The 22,910-nt window shown below is 36.3% G+C and overlaps 1 protein-coding gene across 1 annotated transcript in view; it reads left to right on the forward strand.

The window, feature by feature from the left end:
* Window positions 1–10,717: 10,717 nt before the first annotated feature.
* The window catches only part of LOC141561126 (granulocyte-macrophage colony-stimulating factor receptor subunit alpha-like), a 46,994-nt gene continuing 34,801 nt past the window's right edge, over window positions 10,718–22,910 (forward strand). Inside the window, 2 exon segments of the mRNA XM_074300256.1 lie at window positions 10,718–10,831; window positions 20,015–20,121. Coding sequence (XP_074156357.1) covers window positions 20,046–20,121 — 76 coding nt within the window. The 5' untranslated portion in view covers window positions 10,718–10,831; window positions 20,015–20,045.

The raw sequence follows: 22,910 nt of genomic DNA on the forward strand, positions 1-22,910 counted from the left end.
TAACTTTGGGTAAGTCATTTAAATTTCCTGATTTTTTTTTGTTTATAAAAGGAGGGATCTGGACTAAATGGCTCTTGAGATGCCTTCTAGAACCAGATTCATGATGCTATTAACTACAATTTAAAATTGAGGGGGGAAAAGAGAATGATAACATAGTCTCATAAGAGTGGTTAGAGAGCTAAATAAAAGAATTGAAGGATGGGAGGAATGAAATTTGCATTGTTAATGAAAAACTTGAAAAGGAAATAGAAAATTTAGAATGGAAGAAGCAATATGTTAGCAAAAAAGTAGACATCTTGAAGGAAAAAAAAATGTGGTGACAAGAATTAAAAAAAAAAGAATATGATACTAAGTTTTGGAGTGAAATTAAAAGATGAAAAAATAAGAAGTCATGATAAATCAACAACATGTAATAGCCCAATTGATCCTGAAAATGGTGATCAAAATAATTCTTAAGGTCTTATAGTGAAAACTGTTATCCAGCTTCAGAGAAAAAACGGATGGAATCAATGTAGATAGAAATAATTTCTTTTTTTTTAAAGTGTTTTTTAAAATTAATTTTATAATTATAATTTTTTTGATAGTACATATGCATGAGTAATTTTTTTTTAAACATTATCCCTTGTATTCATTTTTCCAAATTTTCCCCTCCCTCCCTCTACTCTCTCCCCTAGAGGACAGGCAATTCCATACATATTAAATATATGTGTGTAAATCCAATTTTCTTGTTGCATGGTAAGAATTGGATTCTGAAGGTATAAGTAACCTGGGTAGAAAGACAGTAGTGCAAACAGTTTACATTATGGTTCCCAGTGTTCCTTCTCTGGGTATAGCTGTTTCTGTCCATCGCTGATTAACTGGAAGTGAGTTGGATCTTCTTTATGTTGAAGATTTCTACTTCCATCAGAATACATCCTCATACAGTATTGTTATTGAAGTGTATAGTGATCTCCTGGTTCTGCTCATTTCACTCAGCATCAGTTGATGTAAGTCTCTCCAAACCTCTCTGTATTCATCCTGCTGGTCATTTCTTACAGAGCAATAATATCCCATAACATTCATATACCATAATTTACCCAACCATTCTCCAATTGAGGGACAAACATTCATTTTCCAGTTTCTAGCCACTACAAAAAGAGCTGCCAAAAACATTTTGGCACATACAGGCCCCTTTCCCATCTTTAGTATTTCTTTGGGATATATGCCCAATAGTAGCACTGCTGGATCAAAGAGTATGCACAGTTTGATAACTTTCTGGGCATAGTTCCAAATTGCTCTCCAGAATGGCTGGATTCTTTCACAACTCCACCAACAATGCATCAGTGTCCCAGTTTTCCCACATCCCCTTCAACATTCATCATTATTTGTTCCTGTCATCTTAGCCAATCTGACAGGTGTGTAGTGGTATCTCAGAGTTGTCTTAATTTGGATTTCTCTGATCAGTAGTGATTTGGAACACTCATATGAGTGAATATGGTTTCAATTTCATCATCTGAAAATTGTCTGTTCATATCCTTTGACCATTTATCAATTGGAGAATGGTTTGATTTCTTATAAATTAGAGTCAGTTCTCTATATATTTTGGAAATGAGGCCTTTATCAGAACCTTTAACTGTAAAAATATTTTCCCAATTTGTTACTTCCTTTCTAATCTTGTTTGCGTTAGTTTTGTTTGTACAAAAGCCTTTTCATTTAATGTAATCAAAATTCTCTATTTTGTGATCAATAATGATCTCTAGTTCTCCTTTGGTCATAAATTCCTTCCTCCTCCACAGGTCTGAGAGGTAGACTATATTCAGTTCCTCTAATCTATTTATGATCTCATTCTTTATGTCTAAATCATGGACCCATTTTGATCTTATCTTGGTATATGGTGTTAAGTGTGGGTCCATATCTAATTTCTGCCATACTATTTTCCAGTTTTCCCAACAGGTTTTTTCAAACAATGAATTCTTATCCCAAATGTTGGTATCTTTGAGTTTGTCAAACACTAGATTGTATAGTTGCTATACCCTATTTTGTCCTGTGTACCTAATCTGTTCCACTGATGGACTAGTCTATTTCTTAGCCAGTACCAAATGGTTTTGGTGACTGCTACTTTATAATACAGCTTTAGATCAGGTACAGCTAGACCACCTTCATCTGACTTTTTTTTTTCATTAATTCCCTTGAAATTCTCGACCTTTTATTCTTCCATATGAATTTTGTTGTTATTTTTTCTAGGTCCTTAAATAGTTTCTTGGGAGTCTGATTGGTAATAGCACTAAACAAACAGATTAGTTTGGGGAGTATTGTCATCTTTATTATATTCACTCAGCCTATCCAAGAGCACTGAATGTCTTTCCAATTATTTAAATCTGACTTTATTTTTGTGGCAAGTGTTTTGTAATTTTGCTCATATAATTCCTGACTTTCCTTTGGTAGATGGATTCCCAAATATTTTATACTCTCTACAGTTATTTTGAATGGAATTTCTCTTTGTATCTCTTGCTGTTGCATTTTGTTGGTGATGTATAAAAATGCTGAGGATTTATGTGGATTTATTTTGTATCCAGCAACTTTGCTAAAGTTGTGAATTATTTCTAATAACTTTTTATTAGAATCTCTGGGGTTCTCTAAGTATACCATCATATCATCTGCAAAGAATGATAGTTTGATTTCCTCATTACCTACTCTTATTCCTTTAATCTTTCTCGACTCTTATTGCGGAGGCTAGCATAGAAATAATTTCTTTTTTTTTGTTCTGTGTTTTATTTTATAATATAATTAATATGGAAATATTATTGTATGAACTACACATGTACATCACATGTACAACCTATGCAAAATCGCTTGTCTACTCAATGAGAAAGAGGGAAAGAGAAGGAGGGAGAATGTAGAAGTTTTAGGAAAAGAATTTTAAAATTCTTTTAAATATGTAATTGGGGAGAAAACCAAATCAATAGAATTTATAGGCTCCACATATTCAGAATCATAGAACTCAGATTCACAAGAGAGCTCCAAGGCTATTTAGTTCAACTCATTTCTTTTACAAATGAAGAAACTGACAAGTCAAAGAAGAAGTCTTTTGGAACCAGCTCTTATCTGTTGTCAGTTGTTAAATTTTCACTGTTAACATTTACATCTCAAAAATCAGCAAAGGTTACACACAAGTCATGGATTCATATATTGAATTATTGGTAACCTAGATGTAAGAAAGTAATGAAAAAAATATAAATCATTCAAATTAAACTTAAAAATGTATCATGAACACGTTAGGGAGAGGAGGAGAATCATTTGTTAAATATTTACCAGCACACCTCTAGTTCAAAGATTAAGTAATTTCTACCAAGGCCAGCTGATTCTCTTTTCTCCTATTTTAAGCTATTTGCCTCAAAAAAATATGATTATCAAGATCCATATCTTCTAGAAAAGTAGAAAATTTCTCAAAGGGCCAGGAAAAGTCATTTCACCTATTAAGGAACTGCAATCAGAATTCATCAGCAAATAGAAAAGTAAGGAAGAAATCTGATTAGAATATGATACTCTAAAAAACAACAGGGAAGGAGGAAGAGGAATGATACTATGGATTTTTATATAGGAATTTAGGCAACAGAAAGGAACTGACCAATGACTACACTGATCAAAGGAGAGTAGCCTCAATTTTCTTACTGGATGAAATCCCCTTTCCTTTCCCCTTCCCCTTGAGTTTTTATTGCTCTCTCTGACTGTATATTGTGATGTAGCTGCTGCTTTATTTATTTATTTATTTGTTTGTTTTTTTCATGGTGAAGGAAATGATCTATTTTGAAAACCATGTCATCAAACATTTTACTTTGAAAATCTACCTTTTGCCAAAAAAGAATGGCCATCACAATCTCTTCACATGACTGAACCCCAATTTTTGCTGTCTGCCATCATTTGTGGATAAACCCCACCCCATAGATCACATCAGTGAGGACTACGTCTGGAATGATACATGGGCCAATTTTCTGATGTCTTTGACAATTTCCTTCACTACCTATCCATTATCATCAATTTTCTCACAGCAAAAATTTAATTTCCCACAAACTCTACCTTTTTCAGCAACAATAAATAATCTAATACTAATCTATGCTGTAGTACTGTTTCTCTAGTCTGAGTGGTTTGGTCTGCTAACAAATCCAGTGCCATTGTCATCTGGTTGGTAATTATTTCAACCATGGCTTGGAATCTCATGAACTTATTCAGTATACAAATTGGGGTTCTGTACCCTCAACTCCCATCTGGGGTCATCTATCACCCCAAACATTTGTGTCCCCAGTAATTAGAATAGGTAACTTCACAAATAAAAATGTCTATCACAAAAGTCACAAGGACAAAAATGCTAAAAGGGAACAAATATATGCATCTAGCAACCTATAGATGATTAAGCCAAATACTTACTCATCTACTTATTTACAATATAATGACCACATATTTTCAGAAACTGCAAAATCTTACATACTAGAATTGTGCTCATAGATTCTACTGAACACTTGCCCTGATTATAGGAATTTTCTATAAAAGGAAAAAGCAGGGACAATATTATAATAAAAAAATGGTCCTTCAGGCCTCAGCCTGAGAGCATATACATGATAGGATAAAGCATCCTTAGCTTATTGTATACAATAACAATTCCACCTAAAAGCCAGACTCAGGAATAATCAGGTGGGTTCTTATTCAAAGGAACACCATTGAGAAACTGAGTCAGAAGGTTTTCACCTTAAGTGGAAGCCAAGGTTGTCTTCCCAACTTTTGTCCAGATACTAATTTCCACCTTTAATAATTCAGGTTCACATTCCTCTGAGTAGCTTGTGGCATATTCGTTCTAGGTGGTTTATGTTTTGATGATCTATCAGACAATCCAAATAATACCAGCTACAGTCCCAAGAGATTTTACCTCAAATAGCAAGTCTTATTAATCAAAGCTTCAGATGAATTTAGCTCTCAAGGATCACATATCCTAAATAAGTATTGACTATAAGCTTACATTGGTAATGGTAAGAGATTCATCCTAGAAAGTTCACAACTTATTTTCATATCTAAGTAGATGGGTTTTTAAATTCAACATTACATAAATTATTTTATTTTAAGATGCTCCATAACCAATCTATATCAAAGCATGTTCAGATATTAACCATGTTCAAAGGGATAAAGTCATTGACCATTATTCTTAGAATCTCCCTAAATAATGGGAGCAGCTTTAAAATTAAAACTCACATAGAAAATGATTTCACATTAAAGAATTCTATCAGAATTAACATTAACAATTTCTTCATTCTAAAAAATGTTAATTCAACTTCCTTTCAATCAAGGAGCACCTATAAACGTTTCTGGAAATATAAATAGCAGTTATAACACCAATATTGTTAAAATTCCTCTAAGTACAATTACTTTTCCCTCCCACCAAAAAATTCCTAATTGCAAAGTCAGTGTTAGAGGTTATAAATTATCCTTAATAGTTCCTTCTTGAGATTCCTCCACAGAGGAATTGCAGTCTCAGTCATCTGTAACATCACTGCCAGAAATGCAGGAAAGGGATGTCAAAGATGTTGGGGCCCCAGCACAAACCCCAAAAGAATCCAGACCAGTGAGGGATACCAGATTAGCCAGGAGAGATTCCACAAGCCTCTTCAAGGGAGATTAAATCCCAAAAGAGGAAGGTTTCTTCCCTTTTGAAGTTTTTTTGTAAGCCTCAGGTTCAGGCTCCAAGAAGGCCCAACTACAAGTTAGTATTGTAAATTAGGCGTACTTAAAAATACAATAGACTAACTCAAGTTAGTTGACTGATAGTGTCAAGCAACTTAAAACTTAGTCTCAAAAATCCCAGAATCTGCTAAAATGTTTTAGCAGTTCTATTACTTTAATTATTTCTGCACATCCAAATGGCCAGTTCTAGGTCCACAGAAATGCTAGTCTTTTTATTTTTGATGTACCAGTTAAAAACTTTCCTCATTTCAGAACTGGTCTTTCCTCTCTCTAGCTAAAAGCTATTTTCATAAGTCCAATTGATGAGAATTAGGTAAGGGGAAACCCCTTTTGGTTCTGTGCAAGGATACATAGTTAAATGCAGTCTAGTGATGGTGCAGAGTCCAGTGTAAAGGAATTTATAGGCCCGAAAACCTAGATTGATAAAAAAAGGTTTATTGTAGGGGTTTGGAAGTAAGGGTAAAGGTAGAAAGACACCAGGGCCAGAGGTGGTTGCTGGGCAGACAGGAACCCTTACCTGGCCAGAAGGATACCATGTTTGGGGCTCCTGCAAAGAATGGGCTCACGGGTTCCCTTTTTATAATGGGGGCTCTTGGTGATCTTGAAGGTGAGTCGAAGTCTCAGGCTCCTGGCTGGTTTCCACCAGGGTTAGCATTGAATAGAATTTAATGGGTTTTTAGATAAGGAAGAAACTGTGGGGGTTGGGGAAACCTGAGCAGATAGTGGGGGCTGGGAAAGCCCAAGTTAGCTCAGATCCGGTGGGGGCTGGGAAGGCCAAATTCATTGGAATTCAAAAGAGTGCTTTAGACCAGGATTTGTGAATCAAAGATCCTAGCTTCTTCAGCCATGACGGGAAAGGGGGGAGTTGGGAATCAGAAAGGAATCTTAAAGGGACCTCAACCCACATCACAATTAGTAGGAAACAAGTGCTTTTAAATCCCAAATAGCCAAATTTTTGCTCAGATACACACACACACACACACACACACACACACACACACACACACACACACACACACTGTTTTCTAAATCAATCAAGCTTCCATTCTCAGCCCCACCTTGGGGTGCAATCAAGCAGGGAAATTCTGGAGCCCAACCCATAAGAACCAGGTATTGAAGACTCCTTTGAATTTATACATTTTGGTACTTTATCCCAATTCTTCCTAAATGGTTAGATAAAAAGAGCCAGCTACCTTAAATTGTGATGGAGGACTCACCCAATCTTACCAAAGGAAAATGGGGCACCCTTATGGACTTGAACTACTTATAATTTCCCACTATTAAAGGGAAATTGGAGCTTTTTAAGCACCTAAATTCTCCCAATCACAATCCCAGTCATCCAAGTGGCTCACCAGTTCTTGGCAAAGGAAAAATCCTCTTAACCACTCAGAGTTTCCCCCTTGTCTTCAGTTGTTTGCCTTACCTGAGTTGTTTCTTTCCAAGATTCACAGTATCTTATCCTCTTTTCAAACTTTTCTCAGCTGGCTTATCTCTTGAACTGAATTAATCCTCTATGTTTGCTAGCCCATTTCCATTTTGGCTTTCTCCAAGTGTCTCTCTTTGGGACTTTACCCAAATGGAGCAGTAGTTACTGAGCTGAGTCCAAGACTGATGGGGGCGGTAGCCCCTTGATATTCCTTGTTTGATATCCAACTTCCTTTGGGACTTGGACCTTTGATACAAGATCTGGTCAAACTAGTTTGGGCTATCTGAGCTGGCTGGGGTTTTACAGCCCCCGTTCTAATCTGCTCAGATAGACCAAATGCCATCAGGAAATTCCTTTTCGGGAAGAGACTTCTTCTGTCCCCAAAAGATAACAAGAGAATCCTTATCTTATTTACATCACTCTCCAGAACTTCCTTACATCACTGCATCTGAATGATTGTGCTCGTGTATAAAACAGAGTCCTCAAAAATCTATTCTTTGCAAAATTGACCTTGTACCTTGCCATTTTGCCCACCGACTCTCCGGTGTTTCTATTCTAATCAATAAAGACTTTGTTTCTACACAGCTTTGAGTAGCAAAATTCATTCGCTAAAGGACCTGCACGTTGGGACTTTGGGAAGGAGAGAGATAATTAGACATCTTGAAAGGAACTGACCCATTTCAGTTTAGACCCTCAGTTTATTCCTCATCAAGACCACTGGAGAACTCTCCATAGGGCTCCTGCCCAAGGATTCAGTACAGAAGAAACCCATCAGGAACAGGAAATATCCAGAACAAGCCCCTCCTCCACCCTACCCCACTCCACCAAATTAGACCACATTCCCATAAGAGGTCTTCACTCAGTTTATCCCCTTCTGTTCCCAGCTTGTCCAGAACTAGAGTCCACAGTTAGTCAAAGGCTTTCCCTTTTTTAAGGTGGAAGTCAAAAATGTGTTCTAACTACAGGATAGAAATTTTTTCTTGCTAGTTGCATTTTAAATCTTTCCTGGTAACAAAATCTAGGTCACAGAACAAGCATGACACAGACCTTCTGCACAGAGCTGCAGATACAGACAAAAATGAAATAGATCTTTTCCATCTTTTCCAAAAGCCATAAAATTTCTATTCCTATAGTACTTGGCCTCCTCTGGCATCTCAGGGAGGGTGAAAAGGTAGCAAAGATTCCATAGATAGGAAGGAGTTTTGTTGAAGGTGCAAGTTTTCTGAGTGTGGAACTCAAGATGATCTAAACAAGCCTTAAAATTTCCAGGATCTTGGGTGTCCCAGCTATAGGATCAAGGGAGAAAAGAATGGGTTGAGGGGGCATACCATAAAAAGGAGAAGTTGAATCCAGGAGAGACCAGACTCTCCTTATACAGGGACACAAAATGTTGAGGTTCAAAGGAGACCCCAAAAGGTTGGGGTTTCAGACTGGTGAAATGAGGTGTCTCAAAAGAATATGTAAGCTCAAACTCATCTCCAAGTCAAGGGGCAAAGTTCATTATAATTTTTATTCTAATTTAAGCAGGCTAAATTCCAAAGGAATTTAGCAAAGAACCAGGAGTAAGAAGATAAATTTATAGAAAAAAAGAGAGATCAGATCCTTTATGTCACTGATATGCTAATTTTATGGCTTAGAAGTAGAATTGAGGAATGGTGGTAGAGGAGGGGTTGAAAAGTGGTTTGGTATGCACTACATTATTGATTCAGAAACTTTATTACTGACCAATAGATTGTTATCTGACATATTATTTGCAGAATTACAGCATTCCCAAGACCAGGTAGCCTTAGGGTTACCATCACATCTCCTCTAGAAGCTGTACCCCATTGCTTTCTCCTTGTCAGAAGGCAGGTTTATTATGATAAGAGATTACAGTCAGGTTACCATATTTACCACGAGTGGTAAATATGAAATAGATTTGGAAGAGCATATAGTTAACAAGAAAAGGGATTTTAACAATTAACAATGAAAAATACAAGTTCTCCAGTGGAACTCCTAATTAACCAGGAGAAAGGGAATAAATACATTGTGAAGTAGGAATACAGCATTGACTGAAGAGCTAACTCCACAGAAGGACTTTAATATCCTAAAAGAGTTAGTTAGTTATAAGAATGAAAAAAGACTGTGGGGAGCTAACCCAAAAGAGAAAAATGAGGAAATTTAATTTATTTAGCCTATACTAATACCATCATTTGGTGCTAATTACTTTCCTGAATCTCATTAATATTAATTGCCTGGCTCCAGATGAGTTGCTGGGGGTACAGCTCCTACTCATAGGTGTTGTTGTTAGGTCTTCATTCTGGAAAAGGACCATCACATTAGGGAGATGATGACATGTAAGTCAATTGAATTTAAGTGAGGGAGGGCTATACAAAGTCACCATTTTCTCCTCTGGAGTCTTTTGAGTCCAGTTGCAAGAAATAGATTAGGATAACTGGACATGGCTGGATTTCATCAGAAGACTTTGATCTTTTTAAGCTTATGTTTTTAACAGGTTTTTCAGTTTGACTGAGGGAATGCCCAATCAATGATTAAGTCTAGGTAAGAAATCAGGCAGAGAATGTCTTCTTTTACCCAAACAAGAAAAAAAAAAAAAATCAAAGGGGAGGGGAAGACTATCAAGGTTTCTAGCTAAAACAGAAACAATTGTTATTTACATTCACTTTGAGCCCAAACAATGGCCAACTAGAGCTTGGTCTGATCTATTGTTGGTCAATCAATGAGAGCCAGTGATTTGGGTTTAAGGAATGATCCCAGCCTGTAAATCCCAAGGTATCTTCCAAGGTTTCAGGAATCAAAATTTGCATTACTCTGTCCAAGAGCATCCACAGATAAGGGTATGGTACCCTATGTGGACACAAGGAAAGGAAAGAGGAGCTATATTGTTCACCTGGCCAATTCTAGTTGGTTCTTCCCTGAGAAGTTGTTTGTCCTTTGCTCTCAAAGAGGACTATGATATCAGAGAAGTGATGCTATGACATGCAATTAAAAGAGGGAAAACTGTAAGTCACCAGTCTCAATTTCTCCTCTACTTGGGTAATACAACTTTTTTTCTTCATTTCAATTCATTTCTCTTTCTTCTTTCCCTTCTGTCTCCTCTGTCATACCCTTATCTATAGATGATCTTTTTAAAGGAATGTAAATTTTAATTTCTGTTGCTCTTACTGATAGCTAGATTCAAGTTTGCCTCTGATACCTACTGACAGTGTGTCCATATACAAATCAAATACCCATGCCCCTTGGGACTCTCTTACATTTCTAGTTTATGAGGTTTCATAGAAATTCAAAGGCTTAGTTCATGTGTAAATGATATTCTCATTTTCCGCTCTTCTCATTCTCTTTTGCTCTTCTGTTAGTTTTTTCCCCCCTATAGCCAAGGTGGTACCAGTAGTAATGAGCAGAACCTAGTTCTTTCTGGTCCAAGCCCAATTCCTCTGGTTCCAAATTCTTTATTCTTTCCTTTCCTCCATTCCTTTATTTGGAATTTTAAAACAACTCTAAAGTCTTAATGAGGGAAATTCAGAGAAAAGGGTGATAACATTAAAAAGAAAACAGGAAGCTTTAGAGAATATAAGGGGAAAAGAAATTCTCAAGAGGGAGTGGCCCAATTCTGCCTATCTCCAGAAGACAGAAAGCCTGCCTGCAGAACTTCACTGTTTGACTTTAAGGAAAGGAAGAAGTTCCTAGTACTAAAGAGTAAGTTCTTTATCTTATAATTATATTTCACGCTCTTCATTCTGAAAATCAATTAGAGCTTCTTCTGGTACAGCTTCTTCAGATCACAGGTCACAGGCAGCCAGGAGTTTGGTTAGATGGGTAGTGGAAAGTATGCTAGGATATAGGAAAGCTGTTAAAAGAATACAGGGATGACAGTAATAGCATTGGAAATCCCAAGAGAACTTCAGTTGGAATTAGAGTGTAATTAGATCATCCTTTAAGCTGAGACTCTCATCATTAAAGAGATGACTTATAAAAAATAAATTGGTCAATGGAGTAAATTTTCTCTTTTGCAAATTTTGACAATGTGATTGACAGTCAACATGAATTTATTGAACAGTTACTATGTTCCAGGTACAGTGCTGAGCACTGAGGATACAAAGAAAAGCAAAAACAATCTAATGGGGAAGACAGAACACAAAACTGCACAGACAAGATATCTATATCTCTACCTATATCTATCTATCTATCTCTCTATCTCTCTATCTATCTATCTATCTATGATAACTCAGAGGTAATCTCAGAGGGAGGGCACTACTATTAAAGGGGACCAGGAAAGGTTTGTTATATAAATATATAATATTATATATATATATACACATATATATATATTATATATAGAATTGGGAAATGGGCTATGAAAGTCAGGAGTCCTATATGTTTGGATTGTACAGTGCTTGGAGAGGAAAATGTGTGAGACTGGAAAGGTATAAAGAGGCAACATCATTAGAAGTTTTAAAACCAACTAATCAATCAATTTTAAAAACTTATTATGTACCAGTCACTGTGCTAATAAACTCTGAAAAGTGGATAGATTAAGCTTAATGATTGCAATTTACTATGAATTCCTGAGCCTCTCATTCAAGTTCCCAATCCTATAAGAAGCTGAAAAGTATAGCAAGTCTTGTCATTTTAACTCCTAAGTTTCTGAAACTTGCTTAGGCATTTCAGGCATCATGGATGATGTCCTATATAATTATATGAAGATTAAAAGTGCTATGTTGAGTATGGGAGAGCTACAGGAGTATAGCTTATATCACCTAATTCCTTTGCTAGCAATTTCAGAGCAAAGGGAAGAGTCTTAAAACATCGTTAGACCTTTGTATTCTAGAGAAGACTAAATTTCAGCCTGAGCCAATCTTTTATATTACTCAGGTAGATAGCTAGTAACAAGCATAGTAGGCAAGTTGCCTGTATAAGATTCAAAATGCATCAGGAAACCTTTCTCTTTCCTAAAGAACACTACTCTCACTAGCTTTCTAGCATTTGAAACTCCAATGGGAATTCATTCCTTTAATGTAGACTTCTTGCTCCTTGTTCAAATGAATTAAATTCAACAAGTATATTCAACACCTAAGAAAAAACATTGAGAAGTCTTTGCCTTCAAAGGGCTTACATTATATTTAATGGTTATGATATATGTACAGATAAGAATAACATATAACTCAGAATAAAGGAAGCAAAAGAGGACTTAGCAAAATATGACAAGATCATGAGTCATACATATAAGAAAATATATTAGGGAGAGATCATTTCTGGCCAGGGAGATAAAGGGAAGTTTCCTTCAAGTAGTGAATTCTACTTGATGGACTGGCAAGGGAAGAAGTTATCAGACTGTATTATAAGAATTTTTTTTAATATAATATTTTATTTTCCTCACATTACATGTAAAGCAATTGGGCTGAGAACTCCTGAAGCAGCTTTTGTGGCTTCCAAAGTCTGCTCCTGGTTTACTAGATTTGAGTCTGCACTGTATGGCCTGTGTTGGATTGTGCTCCAGTCTCTCCCAAGTGCAACACACCTTTCCTGCCAATTGGAAAAACATTTCACCCCAGATCAGCGGCTCACCTCTAATTTATGATTTTAGAAAGTTGTCTGATATGCTGACATGTGATTTGTTTGTGATAATACAGCTAGAAGATATCAGACACAGCATTTGAACCCCACCTTTCCTGACTTCAGAACCAACTTTCTAGCTACTGTCATGCTATTTGTAATTAAGACAAAGGAAGTCTTTTGATCACAATTCTGATACAAATCAATAGGAACTCCATATTTGATCAAGAAGCAAATAGGAACCTTCTTTCCACTACCTAACAATTCAGCTCCAGTCTGGATAATGAGGTTTTTTTCTCTTGATTCATTGGAGTTCATTTTTAGATTCATTTTAACCACCTTTGATGAATCCTATGAATCAGAATATAATGGGAGAGCATTTTAAACCAGATAGTCTTTGGTGGCTATCTGTATCTACTATTTTCAAAAAAATTTTTTTTAATTTATGTACTTTAAATACATTTTATTTAAATTTATACATATATATATATTAAATTAACATATTTGTTTTTTCTTTCCACAAATGAAAATTTAAAAAGCCCACTTACATTTTATTCATAATCATAATTTGTTCAACCATTCTTCAATTAATGGCTATTGTCTTGGTCTCCAGTTCTTTGGTACCACTAGAAAAGATATAAATATTTTCATATATAGGACCTTTTCCTCTTCCTTTGATCTCTTTGGGATATAGATCTAATAATATTTCACTGGGTCAAAGAATATCCACAAACATTATATGAAAATTAACTATGATTTACTTAGTTCTTTTCAGCAATATGATGATCTAAGACAATTTTAAAAGATTTATGATGAAAAATGCTATTACATCAGGGAAAGAACTATGGAGCCTGAATGCAAATCATTTTTAACTTAAAAAAAAAATTATTTTTCATGATTTTTTGTCTTTATTCTGATTTCTTCTTTCACAATACGACTAATGATTGCATGTTTATAAACTACACCAGATTGCTTGCTGTCTTGGAATGAAGGAAGGGAAGGAAGAGAGGGGAAAAAAAAAAATTGGCATTCAAAATATTACAAGAGTGAATGTTGAAAGTTATCTTTACATGTAATTGGAAAAAATAAAATATTGAGTGAAAAAAAAAATTGAAAACAGCCTTTGCATGCAATTAGACTACAAAATCAAACTAATTAAAAAAATATGCTTGTTCAGTATTTTGGGGGGCATAGTTTCAAATTTCTTGGAAAAGACTTTCACCCAGTTTTGCCTTTGTAACAAAATATGCTTCCTAGAAGGTAAGTGCAAGAACCCCAAGAATCATTCTTTTACCTCTGGGAAATAAGTCAGGTGGATTAGTATTTCAATTCTTAATGGTATTCAAAGAGAGAGGGCCCAGAACACCTAATTCTGTGGTTCAGAATGGTATTCTTAAGTGATAGTATCCATAAAAATATGAAAGTAGCTGTAATGAGGGCAAGGAAAGGGGGAACCCCATTTCTCGGTGCATAGATCCCATGAGGCACAATGTCCCCTGTAAATGAAATATGTGAACCTAGAATTGAAAACCTAGGCCTGAAAACCTACATTGATAAATAAAAGGTTTATTGTAGGAATTTGGAAGTAAAGTTCAGTTAGAAAGACTCCAGGGCCAGAGGTGGCCGCTGGGCAGTCAGGAACCCTTACATGGCTGGAAGGATACCATGGGTTGGCTGGGAGGGCTCCTGCAAAGAGGGCTCCGGCTTGGCCCTTTTTATACCTAGAAATTGATGGGTGGTACCCCTAAGTTCTCGGCGGGCTTTTCAGTTAGCTCAGATCAGGTGAGGGCTGGGGGAAGCTGAGCTGATAATGGGGCTGGGCCTGGATATTCAAAGGGTGCCTTTGACCAGGATTTGTGAATCAAGGTCAGCCATGGGTTGGGCAATTAGAAAGGAATCTTTAAGTGACCTCAACCCCCATCAGCTGGGATAAGAAAATGGGTTTAAATCCTGATTCTGTCACTAGCTGTGTGACCTTATTCTATTTATTCATCTTCAATACAGTTCCTTTCCAAAATATTTAGAAGGGGTGAAAGATTCCTTCCAGTTCTTATAGTTTGTGAAAAGTTTGGGTAATTTTTGTTTGTTTGCTTTTAAAAACAAATGAGCTCTTCCCTTATGCTGTTGGTTAGAGAAGAAACTAAGAGAAGAAATGAAATAGCTTTGAATTCACAACATACAAGTATTTCAAGATGTGTAAAAATGACATGAAAGCAGGAAAGGAAGAAGAGAAAGTTGGACATAATAATACCCCAAAATCCCAGAGCCAGCACTGTGGAATTTTATTTATTGTTCTTCTCCTTCCCTTATCACCCCATTCCCATTCCAACAACCATGATACTTCCATCCTAGTTTTTTGTGATTCTTTTTGGGGTTTTCTTGATGAAGTTGCTGTAGTGGTTTACCATATCCTTCAGCTCCTTTTGCAAATGAGGAAACTGAGGCAAAAAGGATTAAATGATTTTGCCTAGGGCCACACCTCTGGTAAATATCTGAGCCTATATTTGAATTCAGGAAGGTGAGTCTTCTGATGCTAGGCTTAGCCCTCTATCTATTGTGGTACCTAGCTGTTCTCACTTGTTTGAAATATTAGAAGTTGGAGCTTTTCATTGATCCTTATCTTTAAATTTTTTAAAATTTAATTTTACATTACTTTTAATATTTACTTTTATTCTAAATTTAAATAACAAAAAAGAGTATTTCTATATGCTTATCTATACTCATACTATGAGTATCCACCTGACATCACTTCCTTTTTTAAAAGTAATATATTCTATACATTAATTGCAGAAGTGTTCTTGTTTGTCATCTATGCTTGTCATCTGTGTTCCTTTCTGAATTTTCTTCTTTTCTATGAATAGTAAGAAATGTCACTTTTTGGGGGGAGGGGCTTACTATTAATTTCATCTATGATCTTAACCCAGAATTTAAAAAGTGGGGTAGGGGAAGGGTGAGAATAGGAAATTGTTATGCCAGAGAAAATGAGGCAAAATAAAGATTAGAGAATTTTTAATATTTTATTTGAGAGGGAGAAATTGTGTTGGGGGCATATTGCCCCCAGGGCTAATGTCTCAAAGCATCTAGCATGGAATGTGAATTTCCCATGAAATATACATACACACACATATGGCTCGAAGTGATCCAGAGTAGACTGAGGCAGGGGTGAAGTCTGAGCACTGAGAGTCGGAAAGGACCATTAATCTGGTTCTGACAGAGTCGAGGGCAGGACCATAAATTCTTACAAATTGTGAGTGAAGGAGATAGTCAAACTAGAGCCAGGAAATCTGAAGAGATAGAGGTAGACAATGCTAATTAGGTATCTGAGATAGGACATCTGGAGTTTTATCTTTTGGAATGCCTGTGTGGCCACAGTCCTAATTATCTCAGTCCTAATGAGAAGGAAGGGGAGGTGTTGCAACCAGGGGCATTTAGGGAGAACAATAAAAGGAACTGAGGCAGAACAGTTCAGGGAAACTGAGGCAGAACAATTTAGGGAAACTGAGGCAGGACAATAAAAGGGAACTAGGCACAACAAAATGACCCTCATAATCAATAAACTTAAGCAAGCAAAGCTAATCAAATAGGGCCATATTTAAAAAAAGCATGTCTACAACATATGTTCATCATCTCTTAGTCAAGGGGTAGGTAATATCATATCTCCACTGGAGACAAAATTGGTTGTGGCTTTAATCAGAGTTCTTAAGTCTTTCAAAACTGTTTTTCTCTGCAATATTATTATCTTTGTGAAAATTGTTTTCCTGGTTCCATTCTATCCTATATTCTTCTTCAATTCATAGTACCCAATACTCTTTCATTTTGATGTAATAACAAACAATACAGTGTAATATTTTGCATTATACATCACATTACAATTTGTTAAGTCTTTTCCTAATTGTCTAAGAAGTACTCTAAGGCAGTACCTTAGATTTAAATTCTCCAACCCTTTCTTGATAATCCTTCTCCTTTTAAATAAATTTCAAAATTTGTTTCTACACGTAATGGAGGGGAAAATAAACATTAAATTCAACTTATTTTTTTTTTTTTTTTTTTGTATTTACATCATAGTTTTTCTTGTGGTCAAGAAAAACAATTAAGCCATCAAATACTGTGGACATATATGCATTCAATATCCTGTTCTAGTAATTTCCTATCTTTGTGTTACAAGTTACTGCTTTCCTTTAACTTCTCAGAATTAGTCCCAAGGCAGGGCAGAGTACAGAGGAACAGCAGAAGTTATGAAGGCAAAGGAGGAAGAAAGGTACTAAAGCTTTAGTCCTCATTTCCCCTCCACAGCCCAGAGTCATGGATCCAATTATTACCACTTCTCTTTTGCCTTAAAACTGGTTGTATTGAACAAAAGGAGGCATTGTATATCTGGGAGAGATGAAAACAGCCACATTGTTTAAATAATTCATAGCTCTGTCTCTTTCTCTGTCTTTGGAAACAAAATTGGCTTCTACAGAGCTATAAGAATGACTCTACAACAATTAAAGCACTTAACATTTATCTGAGGAACAAAAAGTACTGTTGAGAACAAGGTAACTGCCAAATGAGTGATTTGCAGACTTGGACCCATATGCAAGTCAAGGGGCAAAGTTTATTGTAATTGTAATGCTAATTGAAGTGAGCTAAGTCCCAAAAGAATTTAGCAAAGGACAAGAGAAAGGAGCCACATTTATACAGTTCTTCAAGTTATTTATATGCTAATTTTATGTCTTAGAGAGAGAACTGAGAAGTGGTCTCAGGAATTTGGTTATCACTGGCCAGCAGATCTTCCTAAGGCCAGAAGACTTTAGAATCATTGACAGATTATCAGAATAATAGTATTCTAAGGCCAGAGGATCTCAGGATCACCAATAACTTCCCTAAAGTCTAAGGGAAGAAATATCATTACATTCCTAGGCCAGATGACTTTTACATTCATTAATAGACAAATTGTTAGAACAATAGCACTCAAAGGTGGTTGTGGGGAACCTTGGGATACTGATTCAAAAGCCAAAAGATTTTAGAATCATTGACAGATTGTTAGAACAGAAGCACTCTAAGGTGGGGGGGAGTGGAGAGGGACTCCCCCCCCCCCCTTACTGCTGTTTTCCCTAGAAGCTATGCTTCTTCATTACTAATGAATTGTTAATGGAGCTGTGAACTGACATTCTGGAGAGCAATTTAGTACTATGCCCAATGGATTATAAAACTATATCCCAAAGAAAGGGATCATAAAAGAGGGGTAAGGACCCACTTGTGGTCCTCTGCCTAGAAAAGCCTCCACAGCCCAGCCTGAAGACACTAAACTGTTGTGCCACAGTTTCCTTTTTCTGTCCTGCCTCATTTTTCCTAATTGTCCTGCCTCAATTCCTCTGGTTGCAACCCCCATTTCCTGACCATTAGGACTGAAGTGAGATCTGGACACTCTGGCATTCCAAAAAAGTCACAAACTGTAAAGGTATAATCTCAAGATAAGGGGGAGTTCAGACATCTTGGCTCCTAAGTCCTCCTAAGTTATCAAGAATTTATGGTCCTATCCCCACCCTGTCAGAACCAGATTGATGGTCTATCCTTGGAAATTCCTGCCATTTACCAATGTTCAGGCTCCACCCCCTTGCCTAACCTGATTTATAGAAACATATATAATTCATTGGAATTTCACATTCAAGGCTGGATTCTGTGAGATGAAAATTTAATTCAGCTCTGGAGGCAGAATGGATTCTGCTCTGCCTCCAGACTATCTCTTGCTCTCAGAAATCCAAATAAAATATTAAAAACTCTCTAATCTCTATCTTGCCTCAGTTTCTCCAGCATTACAAAACAACTCTCCAATAGAATTTTGATGGAAAATGCCATCTGCTTCCAGAGAAAGAACTGTGGAGACTGAATTTTTTTCATTATTGTTGTTTTGTTTTGGGTGGTGGTGCTGTCCAGCCCAGCTAGGTGGTGCAGTGGAGTCAAATCCAAATCATTTAACTGATTTCGAAGTGGTTCTATATATTTTGCATTATTCACTTAAATGAGGTTGAATCTAAGCCAGTCCCTTGTAGTGTTAAACAATGAAGCTAATGGGGCAGCTAGGTGGTGAAGTGGATAGAGCACCAGCCTTGAATTCAGGAGGACCCAAGTTCAAAACTGGTCTCAGACACTTAACACTTCCTAGCTGTGTGACCCTGGGCAAGTCACTTAACCCCAGCCTCAGGAAAAAATAAATAATAATTAAAAAAAAATAATGAAGCTAACGGCTGTAATTTGCTAAATAAGCAAAATGCCTAACAATATGAATCTGTGAAAAACTCCCTATACTTCATTTCCTGCTTGAAAGGGATGTTTCTTGACTATAATTAATTTCCTATACTACATATCATCTGGACAGCTAGGTGATCCAGTGAATAGAGCAGGGCCTTGAGGTAGAATGATTCATCTTTCTAAGTTTAAGTCAGACACTTACTAGCTGTATTATCTGGTGCAAGTCACTTCACCCTATTTGCCTCAGTTTTCTCATCTGCAAAATGAACTGGAGAAGGAAATGGCAAACTACTTCAGTATGTTTGCCAAAAAAACCTCAAATGGGGGTCGTGAATTAACATGACTGAAAAAAAAAACAAAAATTGAATGAACTGCCTCAGGAGATAGAGAGTTTCTTTTTTCTTTTTTTTTTTTTTTAATTTTTTTTTTTTATTATATATATATATATTTTATAATATTATCCCTTGTATTCATTTTTCCAAATTACCCCCCCTCCCTCTATTCCCTCCCCCCGATGACAGGCAATACCATACATTTTACATGTGTTACAATATAGTCTAGGTACAATACATGTGTGTGAAATCATTTTCTTGTTGCACAATAAACATTAGAATCCGAAGGTACATGCAATCTGGGCAGACAGATATTAGTGCTAACAATTTACATTCCCCTCCCAGTGTTTCTTCTCTGGGTGTAGCTACCTCTGTCCATCATTGATCAACTGGAAGTGAGTTGGATCTTCTTTATGTTGAAGATTTCCACTTCCATCAGAATACATCCTCATACAGTATTGTTGTTGAAGTGTACAGTGATCTTCTGGTTCTGCTCATTTCACTCAGCATCAGTTGATTTAAGACTCTCCAGGCCTCTGATAGAGAGTTTCTTTAGAGACCTTCCTGTAAAAGCTAATAGAAATCTAATCAGAGAAATTGTAAAGAGAATTCCCTTTCAGGTATGAGTTGAAAACAAGGTAACTTCCAAGTCAGTGATCCTGTGAATCTTTTCATGATTTTTGTTTCCAAAAAGCATAGCAAGAGACCAAATCTTCTGACATCCCAGAGGTATACTACCTGTTATCTCTTCCTATTTTAGATCTTCAGATCCAGTCCTAACCAGTGGTTCCATGGCAGATGTCATAATTTTGCTTTCATTCTCAGTGTTGCCAATCCTAGCATACAGCCAAATGCAGAAAAGGGATGGTAAGTATGGGGTTATAACAGTGATTTTGATGAGGTTTAGAGATACCCAAATGAAATTAGGGTATCTGGTAGTCAGAGAGTTAAATGAGGTCTAGTGGCAGGTTCGGAGTTTAAGGAGTTAAATGGAGCTCCCCTGCAACCCCTCAGGATTTGACGCATTGGTAGGGAGTTAAATGAGGTCTAGTGGTGGTGCAAGCAGTTCTCTGTAAAGAAATTTCAGACCCCAAAAGCTAGATTGATAAAAGAGATTTATTATAGAGATTGGAAGTAAGGTTAAAGTCTAGTTAAGGAAATAGGTGAGAGTAAAGAGAAGGGGCATTGGAAATTGTATTCCAGTGTGCAGAGAGTCCTTGGGGTGCCAGGCATGGTGCTGGCATGTTTGGACCCTCTGTGAAGAGAGGACTCCAGCTTGGCTCTTTTTATAATGAGAAATTTAGCTAAAGGAGCCGGTGGGTGGAGTCCCAAGTTGGCTCCTCCAAGGCTTTCAGCTAGGGCTAGAATTTGCTTGGTGGGGGTTGGGAAACCTGAGAGAGATCATTAGAATGGGGGCTGGGACAGCCCAAGTTGGCTCCCATCCGATAGAGGCTGGGACAAACCTGGATCTCCTATTAGAATTCAAAGGGGTGCTTTTGGCTAGGATTTGTGAATCATTTTCAAGGCAGGATCTGTACTATGATAAATACTGACTGTGTGTCACTTTCTCTATGACTTTAAATTTTAAAGATGCCTTAAGAGAGAAAAGAAAGAGGAAGAAGTAGCAGTGGTTTTTTTGAAAATCTTATTGATATCTTTTATTTTTATACAGCTTAAATTCTCCCCTCTATTCCTTCACCTTACTAGTGGTTTCTCATATTAGAAATCATTTTTAAAGAAAAAAAAAAAAGAAATAAGAGAAAAATCAGGAAAGTCAATTGACACAATGGAAAAAATATATGTTCTACATTCCTTTCACATTTCTGCAAAGTAATAGAAAGTGTGTCTTCTCATATTTCTTCTTTGGTGCTAGCTTATTTTTTTCATAATAAGAGAAAATGGGGCGGGGAGGTGGTATAGTAAATAGAACCTGGAATTGGAAGGGGGAAAACTCATCTTTCTGAGTTCAAATCCAGCCTCAAACACTTTCTAGCTATGTTACCTTGGAAAAGGTATCTTACCCTGTTTGCTTCAATTACTTATCTATAAAATTAACTGCAGAAGAAAATGGCAATCTTCAAAGATACCTCAGTATCTTTGTCAAGAAAACCCCAAAATAGGATGATGAAGAATCAGATACAACTGAACATATTCTTTTTAATTTTTGGTAAATGTTTTTTTTTTTTTTTTTTTTTTTTAATATTTTATAGTGGTTGTTATTATGTTGGGGTAGTCATTGTAACACATTGTTTTCTTGGCTCTGCTTATTTCATTTTGTTTTAGTTTATATGATTCTATGCTTCTCAGTACTCATCATTTTACAGATTTATAATTTCTTATACACAGTAACATTTTATTATATTCATGTACCACAATTAGTTTAACTATTATTACTTAATCTTTAAATAGCTATTTTATTTCTATTTCTTTGCTACAATAAAAAGTGCAGCTAATTTTTTTTTCAAATGAACTATATTGTTGCATTTCTAAATATATATAGAAGTGAATGTATTATATATGACTTTGTGTGAATGGTGGCTCACTTCAAATGAATCTTGTTTTGAACTAAGTACTTAATCTATTTGTATTTATTTTCCCTCATTCGTAATGTAATGAAGATAATCTTAAAGTTTATTTCTTTCAGATTATAATTATTTTGATGATATAGATATGTTCCATTATATATAGCTCTATGTATTGTATGTATATTGTCCAATTTCCAACATAAAACTACAAGTGTCTCTAGGACAGGAACTTGAATTTTTGTTTCCTTTGTAAGTCCTAACAATGCTTACTCCATTATTTGAACTCATTAAATATGATAATCTGGTCCATAATCTCACAGTCTTTTTCAAATGTTAATATGATAGAATTGCAAAGAGGTGGATTTGCTTCATAGCACAATATTATGGAAAGACATTTGAGTCTTTCCTTGCTTAGTCTCTTGCCATCTCTATAAACTTGAGCAGAACATCTGAATTCATTGAGTCTTTTTTACAAATTATAAAATGAGAGAGAATGGGGCAGAAGATGGAGTAAGGTGGGGACTCACCAGAGCTCTCTCCCAAACCCCTCCAAAGACCTCTAGATAATGACTCTAAACAAATTCTAGAGCAGCATCTACAAAAAAGATGGATTGAAGAAATTTTCTAGCCCAAGATAACTTAGAAGTTTGGCAGGAAAGATCTGTCATACCTGGGTGAGAGTGGCACAGCCCCAACCCCAACAAACTAGGACCAGTCTTGGTAGCCATTGCATCAGCAGTGACTGTGGTGGTTTTTGGAACTCTTAGACCAAAGATGATAAGAGAACCAAACAACTAGTCAGAAAGAGATTACAGTGGTCTGTTTTTTCAATACCAAGACAGGACTCTGTTGCTTTGCCCAGATTTGGATCAGGGTGGTAGTCCTGGGTAGCAATCCTGGGGCAAGGTGGAACCTTAGCACAGCAGAACTTGCAGGTCACAGTGGAACAAGCATCTTCCTCACAATTCCAGGGCCAAAAAGGATAATTGTAGTCATTCCCAAACCAGAGGACAGTCCAGGAGAGTAGTTAATACTTCTCCTTAGATCTTACTACTTTGCAAGAATTGAAAATGTACAGGTCCCTAAAAGTATCTCTGAAAATACTTGCACAAAACTTCTGAAGTCTAGGAC

This window comes from Sminthopsis crassicaudata, chromosome 3 (assembly GCF_048593235.1).
Source record: "Sminthopsis crassicaudata isolate SCR6 chromosome 3, ASM4859323v1, whole genome shotgun sequence".
NCBI lineage: Eukaryota > Metazoa > Chordata > Mammalia > Dasyuromorphia > Dasyuridae > Sminthopsis > Sminthopsis crassicaudata.